Raw genomic sequence first — 20650 nt, forward strand, 5'->3', positions numbered from 1 at the left:
ATGTATTTTATATCTATGAAATATTGGGTAAAACATGGGTATATGAAATAGTTGATGTGTGATAAAATTGATGAGAGGCCTCGATGTTTACGATGATCGAGTCATCCAACAGAGTATAGATGATGATCACAAACTATTTTAGACAGTCCAGTGGAACGCTAGCCGACGTATTTCCTTAAAAGTGTACTCTGATTTTCTCGAAAATACTTTCAAAAATTCTTTATCATATTTTTGGGAACAAATTCGGGAACATATTTCTTTAAAAGTATACTCTAATTTTCAAGTAAAGCATAAAACAAATCGGTCTATTCTGGTCGTGACAATGGGGATACCACAGTTGGTATCAGAGCATTAGTTTAAACGAACTAGGAGTTTGTAGGATTTCTAGACTTAAACTTAGAAAGCTAAGTGATGATTATGAGATGATTGTCTACTTTATTTTAAACACGAGCACTAGCTTATTTTAGGAAAGGTGCCTAAAATGATTTTATTTGCTAAATGATTTATGTTTTAGCTATGAAGATACCTTATATGCTATTATATGATCGGATAAATACTCTATTGCCGAGCGGATCTTGAAACTTTATGTGTTTAGATTTCTAAACGTTCGACTACGATATTAGAACTAGCATGTCACGTTTTAGAGTGACAAGGAAGATTTAGATGTCTATCATAAATAAAGATCTAAATTCACATACTTTGGTGTATAGATCGACATATTGAGAACTCGAAGCGGAAACGCTAATGGAAATGCTAACCAATGGCCTGTGATTGAGTGTGCATTAGAATTAGCAGCTACAGCTGAGCTAATCATGATGGCAGGAGTAAAAGCCATGATTCGGGCTATGATGGCTGAACAGAGGGAAGAGACGAGCTAGATGTTCCTGAATAATAGGGATGAAACTATGATGCCTGTTGAATAACCAGAACTAAATGACGGAAAGTCAGAAGACTGGAATTACAGTAGAACCGTTGGTCACGTTGAACCACCAGTGATTAGGAGGAATAACCAAGATGAAGGAATTGAGAGAAACGGATGCAAGTATAAGGACTTTATGACTTTAAGCCATCGAATTTCACTGGGAAGGAGGATCCAATCGGAGTTATGGACTGGATCTCGGAGATGGAGTAAGCCTTCATAACATGTGGTTGCACGGGCAAGTTATAAACCACATATGCAGTGCTTTAGTTCAGAGGTTGCGTTTTTCACTGGTGGAACACTCTGGAGAAGACCATAAGCCCCAATGAGCCACTACAACTGACATGGGCAGATTTCTTGGTACACTTTAAGTGCAAGTTCTGACCAACCTAAAACCTACTAGAGCTAGAGAACCAATTCCTGACGTTGAAGAAGGGAAACATGTCCATCGATGAATACAACATTGCCTTCATAGACAAGATGTAGTTTTCTTTGCGCATCATCCTTGAAGAGTTGACGAAAATCGATAAGTATGTAGAGGGACTTCCATGGGAGTACGTTGTACCAGTACGCCAGACACATACTCTTGGGGCAGCTATCTCGCCTTCCAATTCTGTTGAGGAGATGATTAAGGGAAGAGCCGCCAACAAGGTTGATGTTGGCGAAAAGAGTAAGTTTAAAGGATCTTTAATGTCCAAAAAGAGCAAGTCTGGTTCCAAGAAGTTTGGAGGAGGAAGTGAAGTTAAGTGGTGCGAGAAGTGCAAAAAGAATCACTTTGGGAAATGTAGCGAGGAGATGACTTGCTACAAGTATGGAAAGACTGGGCATTACACCAACGAGTGCACATCCAACAAGATGGTGTGCTATGGATATAACAAAGAAGGGCACATTTCGAAAGACTTCCGAAGAAGATGGAGGCATCAAGGCTTAATATTCCATCGAGTTCGAAGGCGAGAGCTTTCCAAATGAATCTGGAAGCCGCAAAAGATACAACAGATGTCGCTTCAGGTACCTTTCTTGTAAATGTATTTCCTGACAATATATTATTTGATTCTAGAGCAAATTACTCCTTTATTAGACACAAATTTGGTGGAAGACTAGCATTGCCTATAGATAAACTTGATAATGCTCTAGTTGTAGAAGTTGCCAGTGGAAAATCCATACCTGTTAGAAATTGCATTAATAAATCATCATCGACTTGATCGGAAACGAATTCCACGAGGAGCTGTTACCCAATGAGTTGAATGGTTTCGACATCGTACTGGGAATGGATTGGCTTAGTGCAAACCATGATGAGATACTATTCAAGAAAAAGATGGTGAGAGTAAACCCACCTGGAAGAGAGTCATTTATGGTGTACGGGGACAAACTTAGAGTGAATTCTAGAATCATTTCTCTGATGAAAGCCATAAAATGTTTGTCTAAAGGATGCACATTATACTTGGCATTTGTGGTCGGTGCAAAGAAGGAAAAGAAAGAGATACAAAGAATACTAGTGGTGTGTGACTATCCGGAAGTCTTTCCCGAAGATCTTCCTAGATTACCGCCTGATAGATAGTGGAGTTTCGAATAGACTTGTTATGTGGATCGACACCAATAGTGAAAACACCATACCGATTAGCACCGACGAAGATGAAGGAACTTATGATGCAACTTCATGAATTGTTGGACAACGATTTCATTAGACCTATTTCATCACCCTAGGGAGCTCCGGTGTTATTCGTAAAGAAGAAAGATGGGAGCATGAGGATGTCCATAGACTATAAAGAACTGACCAAGGCAATGGTGAAAAACTAGTATCCATTGCCAAGGATTGATGACCTATTCGATAAACTGCAAGGTTCGAGCTATTTCTCAAAGATTGATGTTAGGTTGGGGTATCATCAGTTGAAATTGAGAGAGCAAGATATTAAGAAAACCGCATTCAGAATAAGATACAGGCACTATGAGTTCTTGGTTATATCATTTGGAATAACCAATGCTCTAGCAACATTTATGGATTTGATGAACAGGGCTTGTAAACCATTTCTTGATAAATCCATGATATTGTTCATAGATGACATTCTGATTTAATCAAAGAGCCAACAGGAGCATGGCAAGCATCTACGAGAAGTGTTAGAAGTTTTGAAGAAGGAGAAGCTATATGCCAAGTTTCCAAATGTGATTTATGGATCCGAGAAATCCAATTCTTAGGTCATGTGGTTAACTAAGAGGGAATAATGGTTGACCCAGGAAAGATTAAAGTTGTGATGAAGTGGGAATGACCAAAAATACCCATTAAGATTCGAAGCTTTATGGGATTAGCTGGATATTATCGAAGATTTATCCAAGCCTTTTTTTTTTTTTGATAACTACTCCATTGATAGCTTTGACCCATAAAGGAGCTACATATAAATGGATTGAGAAAGTCAAAAAATCATACGAGAAGCTAAAGAAGAAGTCGTGTGAAGAACCACTTCTTTCTTTACCTGACAGAGTTGAATACTTCGCAGTCTATATCAATGCATCTGAAATCGGGTTAGGTTGTGTTCTGACCCAAAGAGATAAAGTGATAGCATATGCATCTCGACAACTGAAAGAGCACGAAAAGAACTACCCCACTCATGATCTGGAGTTGGTAGTGGTTGTATTCACATTAAAGATATGGAGGCATTATCTTTACGGCATGATGTGCAAACTTTTCACAGATCATAAGAGTCTCAAGTATCTCTTTAATTAGCAGGAATTGAATATGAGACAACAACGCTGGCTAGAGTTACTCAAAGATTATGACTGTGAGATACTTTACCATCCTGGTAAAGAAAATATTGTAGCTGATGCTCTAATTCGAAAGGTAAACTTGGAAATAAAAAGGCCAAGAGAGTTAAGAATTGAAGTTGTCTCAACAATTGTGGAAAGCATCAAGAAAAATCAGGTAGAAGCTTTAGAAAAAAATGACCGAAAGGAAGAACTTTTAGGTTGTGGAAAGCATCAAGAAAGCTCAGGAAGAAGCTTTAGACAAAAATGACTGAAAGGAAGAACGTTTAGGTAAAACGTTGGTGTTATGTATGAATAATCAAAAATTAAAGGTATTCCAAGATAGGATTTGGGTACCTAAGATGGGAAAAATAAGAAAACTTTTAATGGAAGAAGCTCACAAGACCATGTACCCAATTTATCCCTGCAACACTAAGATCTACAGGGATCTAAAACCCTACTACTGGTGGCTGACGATGAAGCTCAATGTTTCCAAGTATGTGGCAGAGTGTGTAACATGTAGGAGAGTTAAGGCACAACATCAGAAACCGTATGGGAGTATAGAACCTTTACCAGTAACCACGGGTAAATGGGAAGACATCACCATGGATTTTATGACTAAATAGCCCAGGTCAAAGAAAGGTCACAAAATGATTTGGGTAGTCATGGATCAAATCACACAGAGTACAAACTTCATAGCAGAGAATGAGAGATGGTCTATGGATAATCTTGGAAATGCTTACGTGAAGTAGGTAGTGAGACTTCACGGTGTTCCTTTAATGATTGTATCAGATTGTGATAGTTGTTTCACATCAAGGTTTTGGAGGGGTCTACAAGAGGAAATGGGTATGCAGTTGTTATTATGTACAACTTACCATCCGCAGACTGATGGTTAGAGCTAAAGAACAATTCAAACATTGGAAGGTATGCTAAGAGCATGTACCTTAGAATTCCAAGGTAACTGGGATGAAAACATACCCCTGGTAGAGTTTTGCTATATCAATAGTTACCAATCGAGCATTAAGATGGAGACATATCAAGATTTGTATAGTCAGAAGTGTCGTACGACGTCTTGTTGGCTTGAGGATGGAGAAAAGTAGATTATGGGCCCCAAGATAGTCCATCAGACTGTTGAAAAGTTGAAAGTGATTAGAGAAAGCATGTTAGCAGCTCAAGATCGTCAAAAGAGCTATGCTGACAGGAAGAACCGAAGGATGACATTCGATGTTGGAGATTCGGTTTTGCTCAATGTCTCACCATGGAAGGGACTATATGATTTGTGAAGAGAGGAAAGTGAGTCCAAGCATTATTGGACCATTCAAGGTTCTTCATAGGATTGGGAACCAAGCTTATAAGCTAGAACTACTAGAAGAACTAGATGGTATTCATAATACATTCCATGTGTGTTATTTGAGGAAGTTCACAGGAGAAGTTCCCGATATAATTCCACTTACGGAGTTAAGGATGGATGAAAATAAGAGGCTAATCGAAGAGATTGAGGCAATTATTGACTGTAAGATGAAGAAGTTGTGATGCAAGATGGTCGACTTTGTGCTTGTGTGATGGAAACATACAAATGAGCTGAACCTCTCCTGGGAAACAGAGAAGGATGTGATGAGTCGCAATCCATATCTGTTTGCTAATGCTTGATTCTGGTACGAAATCATCCTAAGGAGGATAGAATTGTAACATCGTATAAGGAAGTTATGGTTTTTTTCTAAGATTTAGCATAGTAGTGAAAATCCCGGATTTTGAATTTTAGATAGATCAATTTTTAGCCAACACAACCTAAATGATAGCTGAAGATCTCGTTAATAGGAGCTCAATGATAAAAAGACAGTAAAAAAAGAGTCCATATGTAGAAGTTATGAATTTTACATGGTCGTTATATGGTGAAATCTTCTCATACTATTAAATTTACAATTGGCCAAAAAATAGACGATGGAGTCAAAAGGGGAGTTATAGATCTTATCAATACCTACGTGTGGATATAAAGAATGTCTAAAATGGAGCTTTGGTGCAAAAGTTACGAAATTTAGAATTCAGGATGGGTTGATACGAAGTGGGTGACGTGACGTGATATAGGTCATTGTTTCCTCCAACGTCTTCACACAAGATGGTGACACCTGACACCCAACTCGACAATTTTGAGGCTCATAACTCACCGAGTTGTGCCATTTTTTAGCCTATAAATACCATTCAAGGCTCACTTATTTTCCTCACACCTTAAGCCTTCTCTCTCTCTCTCTCTCCCTCTCTCTCTATTTCTCTCTCTGTCTCCCTCTATCTGTAACTTCTCTCTAAACATCCTCAACCTCTATTACTTCCCAAGTTCTAAGACGCGAGTCTCAAAGCACCATAACACTTCGAGAAGAAGAGCTTTTAGCACAGAAGTTTTGCGCGCGCAGAGCCTGGTTCCTAGCCAAACCTCCCAATAAGTGAGTCATGCTTACAGTACTTTAAGTATAATTAAGGTTTAAATTTATTATCATTATTATGAACTTATAAATAATATATATTAAAAAAGATTATATATATATATATATATATATATATATATATATATATATATATATATATATATATATAAAGTGTTTTTATAATATCTTTTAACTACTCGCGGTACGGGGAATCTGGTTTGAAGGGCCGCATAGGGTTGTTGGATTTCAGAAGTATTATAATGTCAAAATGCTCCTGCCCACCGGTGTTTCATGTCTGGCCCCTGTCTGTACATAGTGGTTGAAAAGTATTGTTTAGCACTTATAAAACAATATCACTCGTAAATAGTCGTGATAAATATTAGACTAAAATCTAGTAGTAATAATACTAGGTTTCGTCGAAGGAAATTATATTGTTCAGAAGCCAAGCGCTGTCCAAGTTGGAATCACCACTTTAACAAGTAAGTGCATAGTTACTTTCAGCTTACACATAAATATGAATTATTTAATATAAATTATGTTTTATGTGTGCATATTATCTGTGTTCTTGATATCTATGCTGGATGAACGATGTATACATGTTTTAAATGATTTAAACTGTATATGTATTTTATATCTACGAAAATGTCGGGTAAAACATGGGTGGATGAAATAATTGATGTGTGATAAAATTTATGAGATTCCTCGATGTTTATGATGATTCGTTCATCTAGCGGAGCATAGATGACGACCACAGACTATTCTAGACAGTCCAGTGGAATGCTAGCTAGCTCGCAACCTGTAGGCGTTTATTTGAACTATGCCTTTACCATATGTACTCTATTCCGCTCATGGTTGCCTTATTTGACATGTATTGCTGAGGAATCCCCGAAGCAAGGTTATCCACCTCGATGAAAATCCGTAGGCTATGTCCCTTATAATAGATGTTTTAGGGACATAAGGTGTGGATAACGGGAACATGTAATCAAGTTGAATGATTTGACAAAATTAATGAACTTAATTATTATGGGTTGAAAAACCCTATGTGCTCACCAAGCTCCCAAGCCTGCCCCACTCAGTTTATTGCATTGCAGGTTGTGGTAAGAGAGCATATGAGTGATGATCTGATGAGAGATCAATGGATTAAAGGCCACTAGTATAAATAGATGTTGTAAGGCCTATATTGTTTCTATTTATTCTTTGGATTTGTATTGACAATGACATCCTGAGGTTTTTAATATAATGAAAATACATTTCGCCGGAAATGCTTTGATAAATTCTTTATCATATTTTTGGGAACAAATTCCGCAAGATATTTCTTTAAAAGTATACTCTGATTTTCAAATAAAGCATAAACAAATCGGCATTTTCTGGTCGTGAAAATGATGATGTCACAGTTCATCATATTCTTTTTACCCATCTCCTATTAAATGAGAATCCATGACAGATATGCACAAAAACGATGTTAGAGTTACAGACAGAAGGGAAGAGAAGATGATAGCGAAGATTTTGAAGATAACCGCATTGAAGAAGAACGGAGAAGGAGCAAGAAATACAAAGTGGACAATGAGAACGGTGGGAGCAAGAGGGATGTAGAGAGAGACCGTGACCATAGCCATAGCAGTAGCCTTGAGGAAAGATGTTCCCCTTTAGAACGTGATAGAAGTAATGGTAGGGATGGAGATAGTGAGACGTTGAGAGAGACAAAGCGTCTTTGGTCTTCAAAGATGAACCATTCCTGGTGCCGGATTCGTCCACTGTCTTCTCTAAGTACTCGTACGCGTCTAAGTTCATTATCTCACTTGTAGTCCTTCCATAAGTCCGAGATTAGCAAATTAGAGGATCGAATTGGATCGGTGAAGATGGTGTGGAGTTTTGCACAGAGATGATGGGTGCGAAAGTGCAAACCCTAGCTTCTGCAGTTTACTACATCATTCTTATCTTTAAGTATACTGCTCTCTCTTCATGAATTCATTTAGAATGTATATTTATTTATGAATAAGATTGTATTCATTTGTGAATAGCAGTGCATTCATAGGTGAATGAATGTATTTATTTATGATTTGAGGTATTCATTATTTATTTCTGAATAACAAGGTACTCATTTGTTAATATACGTGTATTCATTTTTGAATAGCAGTATAATTATGTGTTAATGAGTGTATTTATTTATGATTAGAGGTATTGTTTAAAAAAGGAATTGGATTACTTGTAAATTGATATGTATCATTTGTGATTGAAGTAGTTTCAGGTTTTTTGAAAGAAAAAATCACTTGAAATAGGAGAAAAAATTTGGGGTTGGATTTCTATTCATTTGGGGTTGGATTTCTATTCATTTTTTTGAAGAAAAAAAACTTGAAATAGGAGAAAAAATTTGATTTTTTAAATATAAATTTTTTATTTTTAAAATAAATGTTCGTAAAAATGTTTTTATACTCTTTTAATAACAAAATAAAAAATTTAATATTTCTTTCTTTTTTGGTAACTGATCCTAAATTTAAGGGAATTTGATTGAATTTTATTTTATTTTAATTTAATTAAAATATATGCTTACTAATATGCCCTTATGTATTGATTGGTTCAGAATTGTTTTTTTAATTCTCAACCTTTTAGGTGTTCTTATTTGATCATTCTCCGATATATATATATATATATATATATATATATATATATATATATATATATATATATATATATATATATATATGGTAGCGTTCAATCGATAATATTTCTTATTCCCAAGAATATATGAGAACAAATTTGGACCATACAATTTTTTAAATTAAAATTATAAAATAATATTAATATAAATAAAAAAGTATGTAAAAAAATTAAAATACATACTAATCAATACCACTCACCATCCAAACATCACTACCCACTACCACCCCTTACCGCCTCTCATCATCACCACCTCTATCCACCACCCACGGAAACCACCACGCAGCGCCACCATAACCACTTGCTACCGCCAATTACGACCACCACCGCCTCCATTAGTCGTCACCACAGACCACCACTACCCATAACAACCACTCGCCACCACCAACTACTCATCACCACGACCTACAACCCACTACCACCACCACCCACCCATCACCACCAACCACCACCACCACCATTACTACCACCCACCAAAACCACAAAACACTAGCAATCAACACCACCCACCACCCACCTACCACCACCAGTCACTACCATCGGCTGCCACTCATCCCCTTCACTACCACCACCACCACCACCACCTACCCACCACCACCCTCATCATAGGCCTCCATTATCACAACCACCCACACCACCTCGTACCACCACTAACCACATCCACCATACACTAGCACAACCAACCACCCATCACCATCATGACCACCAACATCATCACCACCAACTACCATCACCACCCACCATATAACACCACCAACACCACATGCAACCACCATCCTGCATCACCCACCCATCACTACCACCCTACATCACCCATCCATCACCACTACCACCAACCTACCCACCACGTGTCACCCTCACCACCACCACTACCCACCACCCATGAAACCACCACTACCTACCACCACCATCGGTCAATACTACCCCCACCCTACTACCTCATCCACCTTCACCACCACCTATCTCCACCATACTACCACCACATACTATCTGCAACCAAATGTGGTTCAATACATATAATCACATAATCATGTTTGATTATATGCATTTAATCACATAATTTACATGTGATTATATACATATAATCATATATGATTAAATATATCTAATCATATATAATTTATATAGACAAAAAACAATTTCATGTTTTTCATTCAATAAATTTTCTCTATAATTAGATACATTATACATATAATCACATGTGATTAAATACAACAACTATTAAATCCAGAACGTGAAAATGAAGCTTATCCACATAAATAATATGTGATTAGATACATATAATAACATGTAATTAAATACAACAACTATTGAATCTAGAACGTGAAAGTAAAACTTGTCTACATAAATCGTATGTGATTAGATGCATATAATCACATATGATTTATGTGGACAACATTCATATTGAATCAATAACTCGATAATGAATATTGTCTACATAAATAATATGTTATTTGATACATATAATCATATGTGATTATAGGTATTTAAATAGATATGATTTTTGTGGACAATATTTATTTTCAGAGTTTCAATTCAATAATTAGTCTTGTGTATTTATGCACATGTGATTATATATATTTAATCACATAAGTTTTTCTTGTGTATATAATCATATGCGATTATGTGTATCTAATCGCATATGATTTATATAGACAAAATTCGATTTTTCCAAATAAAATCATACCTAATTTGATACATATAACCATATGTGATTGAATACATTAAATGCATTTAATCACATATGATTAATATGAATAAATAACAACAATTGACTCAAGAACCCAGGAATGAATTTCGAGGACATAAATAATATGTGATTAAATAAATATAAATCGCATGTGATTATATACATGAGAAAAAATATTCAACCGAGAATGTAGGCACGATTTGTTTTTGTGTTCTCAATTCAATAGTTGTTGTCGTGTAATTACTCACATGTGATTATATATATATATATATATATATATATATATATATATATATATATATATATATATATGTATGTATATATATATATATATATATATATATATATATATATATATATATATATATATATATAATCACATACGATTTATGTCGAGAAGATGTGTTTTAGCATTATCAATACAATAGTTCTGGTGTATTAAATCAAAGGTGATTATATATATTTAATCATATATTATTTATGTTGATATGAATAGTTTCGTGTTTTTTATTTAAAAGTTAGTCCTCTGTATTCAATCACATATGATTATATGTATTTAATTATATGTGATTAAACCGTATTAATATGTTATCCCCTTTATTCAAAAAACAACAATTAATCACATCTTATCCATTAAAAATATCAATATTATAATTTCATTAAAAATATTAATATTATTAGTTTAGATACATTTTATCATCCATAAAGATGAAATTAAATAAATTTTATCTTATTTCTCTAAAAACCGTCATTTTAATTAAACAACATTACTAATAACACAATATTTATTTATGTCTTTGTTTGTCTTTCTCACTTTCAAGAAACGGTAAACTAGCAAGCATATCCTAATTTTATAAACAATGAGTGCATAATTTAAGGTATAAAATATTAATATACCTTTAGCAGTAGTGCTTGACATGTCATATAAACCTTTTTATCTTTAGAAATTTATAAATGTTCATTTAGATCTCGAGCCACTGTCAAGATTTTGATGTATTACTTTTTCAATCGTTGAAATTTCACAGTGGAAACATCATTTTTTTTAACCGCACATCGTAATCTTCAACGATCCACAATAGTTATCGGTCCGTCATCATCATATTGCCTTTTATTTATTTTTTTAATTTTTTATTTATTTATTTATTATTTTTTTTTCAGATCTAGTAGAACTAGATATGGCGTCTCGTAAGCGAGATGGAGGTTGTCGAGGCCAACAAAATTAATAACCCTAAATCTTCTACACTAAAATAGTGTATAGTGGTAAAGGGGTGGAATCCATAGAGATTGGTTCAATTTTATAACTCTGAAAAATCTCTTTGTAAATATACTTGTAAAATGACAATAAAAGTATAATTGGGGGTTTTGATCTTTTCAAATACTTGAAATAAACTAGAATTGAGCTAATATTTAAATGGATAATTTCAACAAAAATAAGATCTTGATGTAAAATTAACAAGGGAAAGATGGTTGACTTAAGGTTTCGTCACTTTGACTTTTTGATGAACATATCATTAGAATCCAATGATACAATACTTGTTTTAAATCCTTAATTTGGTTATAGTAATCCAAGAAGCTTGAGATTGCCTAGACTTTTCTTAGTTGTTAAAATGGTTAGAGAAACTCGTAACAATTTTCTTAGTCAAAGTCACAATTTCCATTGCGCATGTAATTACTGAAAGTCAACAAGCATGAAGAAACAAAAAGTCACCAAATCCAAGAGGAGTCAAATGCTATCACTACCATGCTGGAGAAAATGTTTTCATGATTGTGTTTTTAGGAAAAACTAACACAAAAATCATTTGTTTCTTGCTAATTTGAAGATCCTTTACTTAATCAAGAAATTAGCCGATTAATCACCACAAACATATTTAAACTCATGAATAAAAACATACAAGTAGTAATAAGATGCTAAAACATAAAACATTCTCATAAAGATTCAAAATCTAGTTCATGGAATCTTTAACATTCAACAAAAGTCAAAGGATTTCACCAAATTCAACCAAGTCTTGTCTAGGCAAGCATGACTAACCTCAAGAAAACAAGATAAGTAAAGATTATACCAAATATTTTACAAGATTCAAGAGCAAAATGATGAAGTTATGCAAGGTTTTTTGGTCTTCAAAATGCTCCAAATTCTCTAGAGAATGGTCTCAAGTTCGGATGTGCAAAAGTTGAGAAAAGTGGCACGCCAACCTTCCTCATATTGAGCTCTAAAACCCAAAAATGCCCTTGTAGGAATCCATGCTGGCCGCTTGGAAACCTTACGCGGGCGGCGTAAGAGTGATAGAGAATTAGCCTTTTTCAAATGTTGGGCTTCCACACCTTAACCCATTTGGCTAGCTTGAGCCCAATCAGTTTCTAGGACATTTTTTTTCAAGATTTCTTCATTTTGAGCCCACTTAGCCTTTTCTAAACGATCTATAGCTTCCGTAATCGCCCAATCCTCAATCTTCGCATACTTGAAAATCCCCCGCATCTAGGAAATTTAAACTTTAATTCTTCCAAACCTTTAAGTAATTAATAAGCCCACTCCATGCATTTTATCCATAATTATTAAGCCCAAAATACTTGATATCATCGAAATCCAACTGCTTCCCATAAGTCCCGAACATTCCCGCTTCGCTAGACCCGAAATCCTACAATTATGCTCACAAAATTCAAAAGTACCCGAAAGTGGTCATAAAATAACAAGAAGGAAAATATGTATGGAAATTAACTAGGATATGAATGAAATATGCTAAAATAAACTATAAAAAAGAAGTAAACAAAATGAAACTATCAAATCACCCAAGTTTAAACCTTATTTGTCCTCAAGTAAGACAAAACTAAAATAAACTCGGGATGAATTATCCTAAGAAAAATACAAAGAATGGATAGAATCGCGGAACTAGATCACCGCTAGTCAACATGGTTAGAATTAATCTTGCTATTATCTCATGAATTTTTCATCCGATAACAATGGAACCATCAACCACATCCAAAACAACTTCTCTAGGTGAGTAATGAGGGATGGTCAGTCATAGCCCCAATGGAACACACATACAATGAAGAACATCTGTAGTAGGGAGAAAGCAGATGGATGGGCTTGTGTGGAGATCTTCTTTAAGTGTACACTCTTATCATGAAAGTTGCGTGATCTCACGTTTTTCGGCCACTCTCAAGTGTGATTGCGTTTTATTGCTTGGGCACCGTTGTAGGAATCAATTCACTTAGTGTTGTCCTAAACCTCCTGTAGTATCCGACTCAACAAGCTCCCTGAAATTACCAATTTTTGAAAAACAACTTGATCTATATACAATAAAACATAACTCAATAAATGAGTATCAAATGCCAAGTGACTAAAATGTAGGAAAGTTGTTCAATAATTGAATTGGTCACCCGTCTAAGATAATCGCCTCTTGGAATTTGCTTAAGGTTTTTTTAGTAATGCACTAACATATTGAATTTTTGCTTTTTGCCAAAAAAAAAAAAAATTGACTCAAAATTTGGTTCTTAAAAGTATGTAAGTGGAACTAAAAGGGTAATAATAGTAATCTTAATGGTCTAAGTGTGAAAATGACCATGTGTGGAGCATCAAGATGTAAGCTCCTTTTCAAACTTGTGTTTTTCCAAATATAATTAAAATGCCCAAATGTGGGCTAAAGACTCTAAAATCCTAAGGAAATCACAAAAAAATATGGTGATGTAAAGAGACCGGATATGGATTCTACTCGGGGACAAGCACCCGTGCTTCATCCTAACGGTTCAAACATGATCAAGTATGATCCTCTTGGCGGTATGGACTTGAAGGGTCAAAACATACATTGCTATAGTATATCCTACAGTTGTTAGTATTTCATGCATAGCTCTTCATGAAAACTACCTGACCATGATCATTTACCCCTTTAAGCTCCAACAGTTGATCCTAAGTATGAAGTCCCAAATTGCAGCTAATGGTCCCGGTTCGATGTGTGAGATAACAATAAGTTCCTGGACCAATAATGATACATTAACTATGAACCTATTCCATGGTATCCAAGGGGGAGTGAGAATAAACAGACAACAAAAATGCATTAATGCTAATGCCATAAGCTAAATGTGATGCAAAAATAAAAAGTGGAAAAGAAGAAAATAAAATCTTTTTGGAATTAAAAAACATAAAAAAATGAATGCAAATTAACTTAAAACTAAAATGTTATGCAACCTAACTAAAATTCATGAAAAAGTAGAAGGAAAAGGAAATGCCCCATCCCAAGATTAAGAACAAGCATTATCCTCAATGCTTACGGAAAGGGCAGAAATGACCTAAATCGAAGGGTCGGGCGGCAAAAAGTGTCCATGATGGTAGTGGTAGTCCCACGCGTCTTGGACCCGGCAGGAAGTGGGTGGGAATGACTGCTCCAACCTATCAACACAAGTCACCACATTTTGAATGGCTCGAGTGTTCTCCTGTGTCTCAGTGTCGATGCGTTGAACGATGGAGAACATTGTGGCAGATAGGTCAAAGAATGCAAGGGGAAATATGATGGGATTTCGTGTCCCCCCTGCTACTGCTGTGGATATTGGGGCTGGTAAAATTGTTATGGAGGAGGCTAAAAATCATCATCTTCTTGATCTACATGCGGAGGGTAATCGAATGGAATGACCAATTGTTCAAGGTTGGTTGGCTTAAAGGACCCGATGTACTCATCAAAATTCAATATGTGACCATCGATATATTCGCGGATGATTAGCATTCATCGGAGTGCATTGATGTCAAGAAGAGGGGGGCCGGTTGCCTTTTCAAATGGAAGGGTGGAATGATGAAGTAGAAGTGGGGGTCGAGACGCCAAGAGTGTGATCAAGCCTCCAATAAAAATGTCTCCCATGTCCATCGTGGTGAGATTGTAACATTTTTTGAAGAAGAAGGATGCAAAATACGGATGGAGACCATTTGCACGAGTCATGCACCAAAGAAAAAATAGTTCAAATTTGGAGATTTGTTCCACTTCTGAGCGGGTGAAGATGGTGCATACAAGGACTTGGTGGGCTAGATGCAAGCACATATGAATAATCGAGGAAGCCTTGGATGAGGACGATGAATATCGTGGTTTGTGGGTAATTTGTTGCCAAAAGTGGTGTTCGTTAAATGCTTCGAGCCAAGGATCTTGATAGGCATATGTATTGTCCATCGGGGTACCCATGAGAGCGTCTACAACCTGATATGACAATGTCTGATTTTGTCCTAACAATTGGAAAGTTACGACTCTCGACTCGTCATAAGGCTTAAATGTGGAAAGGAATTCTAGGGTTGGTTCAATGTAAGTGGCCGCACGATTATGAAGGAATTGACGCCACCAATGTTGTCAAATAGTGCTTGAACTCATTCGAGCACTCCGAGAGCTTCAAAAGAATCTCTATGATGGAATTTTGTCGATTTGATTTTGCATTTGTTGGAAGTGAGAAATTCATAAATCTTGCGGTCTTCTTGATCTGCCAAATGAAATGGGGGCTCCTTTGATTTACCTTTTGACCCACCCTTAGATGAACTAGGTCCAACACCATTTTTTGCGCGTTTAGACATTTTGACACGAGATAAAAATTTGACAATATTGATTCACAAATCACACTAAATAACACACGGATGACAAAACAATTCCAACAAGAAATGAGTATTCAGTATGCATATATTTAAGCGAAAGGAACGAGTGTAACCATTTTTCTTATACCCAGGACAAATTATGGAAGCGGAATTAGAACTACCAAAGAGATTCTTCAAGCCACACCCCAAACTTATGAGTTTGCTCAGTGTTTTACGTTGGAAGTGCTGGAATGACCCCAAAAATGTGTTTCAACTAGATTTCAGTGACTAAAGTGGCGGCATGAAAAATCCGGGAAATTTTTTAGTGAGCTTTGAGCGAAGAGTGGTGTGGTTAGAAAGCCCTTGGGAAGAGAAACAAAATTCCGCGCTCAGAAGTTCCAATGGTGCCCGGAGTTGTGTTGGGTTAAAATGAAGCAGAATACCTTCTGGAGTATTTAATCCTTGATCAAGAGAGGTCAACAGTCGGTTAATTTTGGTCAACTCCTTTAATGTATGGTCAAAAAGGTCAAAGATCGGTCAACAAAGTAAAATCTGGCCAAGCAGCTTACGTGGGTTGGGCGCAGGCCTCACACTGGCCGCATCTAGTCCTCTTTGTTTTCTATTGGAGAATTTCATTTTTGATCGAAAGACGCGGGCTGCTTGAAGGTCGCGTGGAGGCTATGTGAGCTGAAGTTTAAAAAATATGGCTAAGTCTGGGATGATCTACATGGGTAGGACACGAGCTGCGGACTGGCTGCGCTTGTTGAACAACTTTGAATGTGATTTTGTCTACGCAGTCTAGGAATACGCCGCACCGAACCCACAGTATAAGGCATGCGAGTCACTCGGATTCAAGGCAAAACGATCAGCGGGCCGCTTGAGTCCTCTGTAGTTAAAAAAAATGATCTTTTCCAAAAATTTGATTTTTTAGGCCAAAATGATTCCCGCAAGGCCCGGTTTCGAAAATTTGACAAGAGTTGGTAACAAAAATAGGAATGGAAAGTGAAACCTTTCAAAACTTTTATTTTGCAAAATCCCAAAAACACTTTTAAAATACTTTATTGGATTTGGAAAAAGTGAAAGCACCATGCTTTCCAAAAATTCCCTTCTTTAACGTCTTTGGCGAGACGTCCTCCTTGCATGCTTCAACACATCGAGACATCCAAATGGATGATTTCAAGAACATTAGCATTGAAACCATCATAAAATGGCTTCAAACAGTGCCCATTGACTTTGAAAATTTGTCTAGTCTTTTCGCTTTGAATTTCGAGTGCTCCATGGGTAAATGTCTCGACCACAACAAATGGCCCAATCCACCTTGATCTTAACTTGCCTGGAAATAACTTCAATCGTGAATGGTAAAGTAAGAACCAATGTCCCGATTCAAAATGCTTGCAGGGGATGGAATTGTCATGGAAAAGATTCGTTTTCTCCTTGTAAATTCTTGAGTTTTCATAAGAGTCATCTCTCAATTCTTCCAACTCTTGAAGTTGAAGCTTCCTTTGCCTTCCCGCATCATCAATATTAATATTGCATTGCTTGATCGCCCAAAATGTATGATGCTCCAATTCCACAGGAAGATGATAAGGTTTTCCAAAGACCAACCTAAATGGAGACATGACTATCGGGGTCTTGTAATCGGTCCAGTAGGACCATAAGGCATCATCCAGCCTTAAACTCCAATCCTTCCTTATCAGGTTCAGTGTTTTCTCGAGGATAGACTTTACTTCTCGATTCGAAACCTCAGCTTGATCGTTTGTTTGAGGGTGGTAAGCGGTAGAAACACGGTGGGTGGCATTGTACTTCCTCAATAAAACCTCCATCATCTTGTTGCAAAATGCATCCCTCTATAACTAATTAAAGCCCTAGACACACCAAATCTCACAAAGATATTAGATTTTAAAAACTCGATAACCGTTTTGGCATCATCCGATCTTCTAGCTTTGGTCTCCACCCATTTGGAGACTAGTCCACCGCGAGCAAAATGCAAGCGTTTCCATATGAGATGGAAAATGCACCCATAAAATCAATCCTCCATATGTCAAAAACTTCACAAACAAGGATTGGATTTTGTGACATTTAGCTCTTAGGTGAAATGTTCCCTGTTCTTTGGGACTGTTCACACCTTTTGCAAAAAAATAAAATAAATAAATAACAATCGCGTGACATGGTTGGCCAAAATAGTCCACACTCAAGAACCTTTCTCATAGTTCGGTTAGGTCCAAAGTGTCTCCCACAAGCAAATTCATGTCAAAATTGCAAAATGGATTGATGCTCTTGTAGGGGTACACATCGCCTAATAATTTGACTGGGACAATGTTTCCACAAATAAGGTTCATCCCCCAAATAGTATTTTACATCACTTTTCAGTTTATCTTTTTGAGCATGTGTGAATGTGTCACGATACCTTTTATTGAACAAAAAGTTAAAGATATCGACATACCAAGGAATAGATTGAGTAAGGGAAAAGAAATTCTCACCTGGAAACTCGTCCCGCAAAGGGGGAGGAGTCTCATTTGAAGTGATCTAACTTAGATGATCGGAAACAAGGTTTACACATCCTTTCTTGTCCTGAATTTCCAAATCAAATTCTTGCAATAGTAGGATCCACCAGATGAGTCTTGGCTTTGCATATTTCTTCATCATCAAGTACTTGAGAGCCTCAAGATTCGGATACACTATAACTTTGGTGCCAAGTATATATTGCCTAAACTTCTCCAAAGTGAACACTGTGGCCAATAGCTCTTTCTCCATGGTAGAGTAGTTGCTTTGAACATTGTCTAGCATCCTTGATGCATAGTAGATCACATGGGAGGCTCTTCCATTCTTTTGACCCAAAATGGCGATAATAGCATAATTGCTTGCATTACACATGATTTCAAATGGAGGTCCCAATTTGGAGCTTGTATGATAGGAGCAGATGTAAGCAACTCTTTGAGTTTGTCGAAAGCTTCTTTGCACGCTTCATTGAACTCGAAATCAACAAACTTTTGCAAGAGCTAGCACATTCATCTCGTTATCTTCGAAAAATCCTTGATGAACCTCCGGTAGAATCCGACATGACCTAAAAAAGAACGAACTTTCGAAGCACAAGTCGGGTAAGGTAAGTATTGAATAACATCAATTTTAGCCCTATCTACCTCGATTCCTTTCTTTGACATAATATTACCCAAAATAAGACATTGACTCACCATAAAATGACATTTTTCAAAATTTAAAACCAAGTTCGTTTCAATGCATCTTTTCAAAATTTTGGTGAGATTTTATCAAACATTCTTAAAAGAGTTTCCATATACCGTAAAGTTATCCATAAAAACTTCAATTATGTTTTCAACATAATCAGAGAAAATACTAACCATACAACTTTGGAAAGTGGTCGGGGTATTACACAATCCAAATGACATTCTCCGATATGCAAAGGTGCCAAATGAATATGTGAAAGTTGTCTTTTCTTGGCCTTCCGGTGCCATCAGGATTTGGTGAAAACCCGAATACCCATTTAGGCAAGAATAATGAGATTTTCCGGCCAACCTTTCTAACATTTGGTCGATGAAAGCAATGGAAAATGATATTTCCTTTTGCTTACATTGAGTTTACAGTAGTCAATACATACTCTCCATCCATTTTGCACACGGGTAGGGACCATCATACCTTTATTGTTCTCGACCACTATAATTCCCGTCTTCTTTGGCATAACTTGCACCAAGCTCGCCCACTTGTTATCCGAGATTGGATAAATCATCCCCACATTAAGAAGCTTCAATATCTCTTTCTTAGTAACTTCAATCATTGGCGGATTTAATCTTTTTTGTGCATCTCGGCTTCGCTTGCATCCATCCTCCATCAAAATCTTGTGCATGCAAGTGGAGGGGATCAATCCTTTAATATCCGCAATCGTCCAACCCATAGCTTCATTGTGTTCCTTCAACATCTTGAAGAGCTGATCTTCTTTGAATTCGGTTAAATGAGTTGAAATGATAAGAGTTTTGTTTTTTCCCAAGTAGGCATACTTCAAGTGTTGAGGTAGGATTTTCAATTCTAATTCCGGTGGTTGAACAAGGGATGGGGGTAATTTCGTATGAGTTGGGGGAAACTCAATTTTCTTAACATCAAATCTTGTGGATTTATTCGCCTCCAAAGTATTGACCAACTTCTCAACTTTCAGATCTAAAGAACAAAGCTTCAATTGCTCGACTAGTCTCCCAAAATCAAACCCCTTGCTTAGGATCATCTCCAACATATCACCATTGGATAACTCGAACAATTATTGGGTTAGGGGCTCAACATTATCAGCAAAATACAAGGATCAAACATCACTAGGATATCTCATGGCATCATAAATATTAAAACTAATTGTTTGACCCTCAAACTCCATTGTCAAACTTCCCACATACACATCGATTTTTATCCTAGGCTTCTTTAAAAATGGCCACCCAAGTAAAATTAGAGCTGAGTTGGAGGAAACTTGTTCTTCTAGATCAATAACATAGAAATCTGTCGGAAAGACCAATTGGATCACTTGAACCAAAACATCTTCTAAAACACATCTAGGAAAGACACTTGATTTGTCCGCAAGAGAATTATGACACCGATTTAACTTAAGGGACCCACATTCAATGATTCATATAGCAAATAGGGCATGTGATTGATAAAATCACCAAGATAAGTATCGCTACTAAAAATGACAT

At 36.4% G+C, this 20650-nt stretch overlaps 1 protein-coding gene across 1 annotated transcript; it reads right to left on the bottom strand.

The window, feature by feature from the left end:
- Nucleotides 1–17107: 17107 nt before the first annotated feature.
- Nucleotides 17108–17785, bottom strand: LOC145009806 (uncharacterized). Its single transcript, XM_078968437.1, has one exon. It carries the CDS (start codon nt 17783–17785, stop codon nt 17108–17110), a length of 678 nt encoding a protein of 225 aa, XP_078824563.1.
- Nucleotides 17786–20650: the final 2865 nt, after the last annotated feature.

This window comes from Lactuca saligna, chromosome 8 (genome assembly GCF_052625555.1).
Source record: "Lactuca saligna cultivar CGN05327 chromosome 8, ASM5262555v1, whole genome shotgun sequence".
NCBI lineage: Eukaryota > Viridiplantae > Streptophyta > Magnoliopsida > Asterales > Asteraceae > Lactuca > Lactuca saligna.

Bases quoted from the DNA above. Each gene is read 5' to 3' on its own strand.
- LOC145009806 (XM_078968437.1), bottom strand. From the start codon at position 17,785: ATGGAGGTTTTATTGAGGAAGTACAATGCCACCCACCGTGTTTCTACC.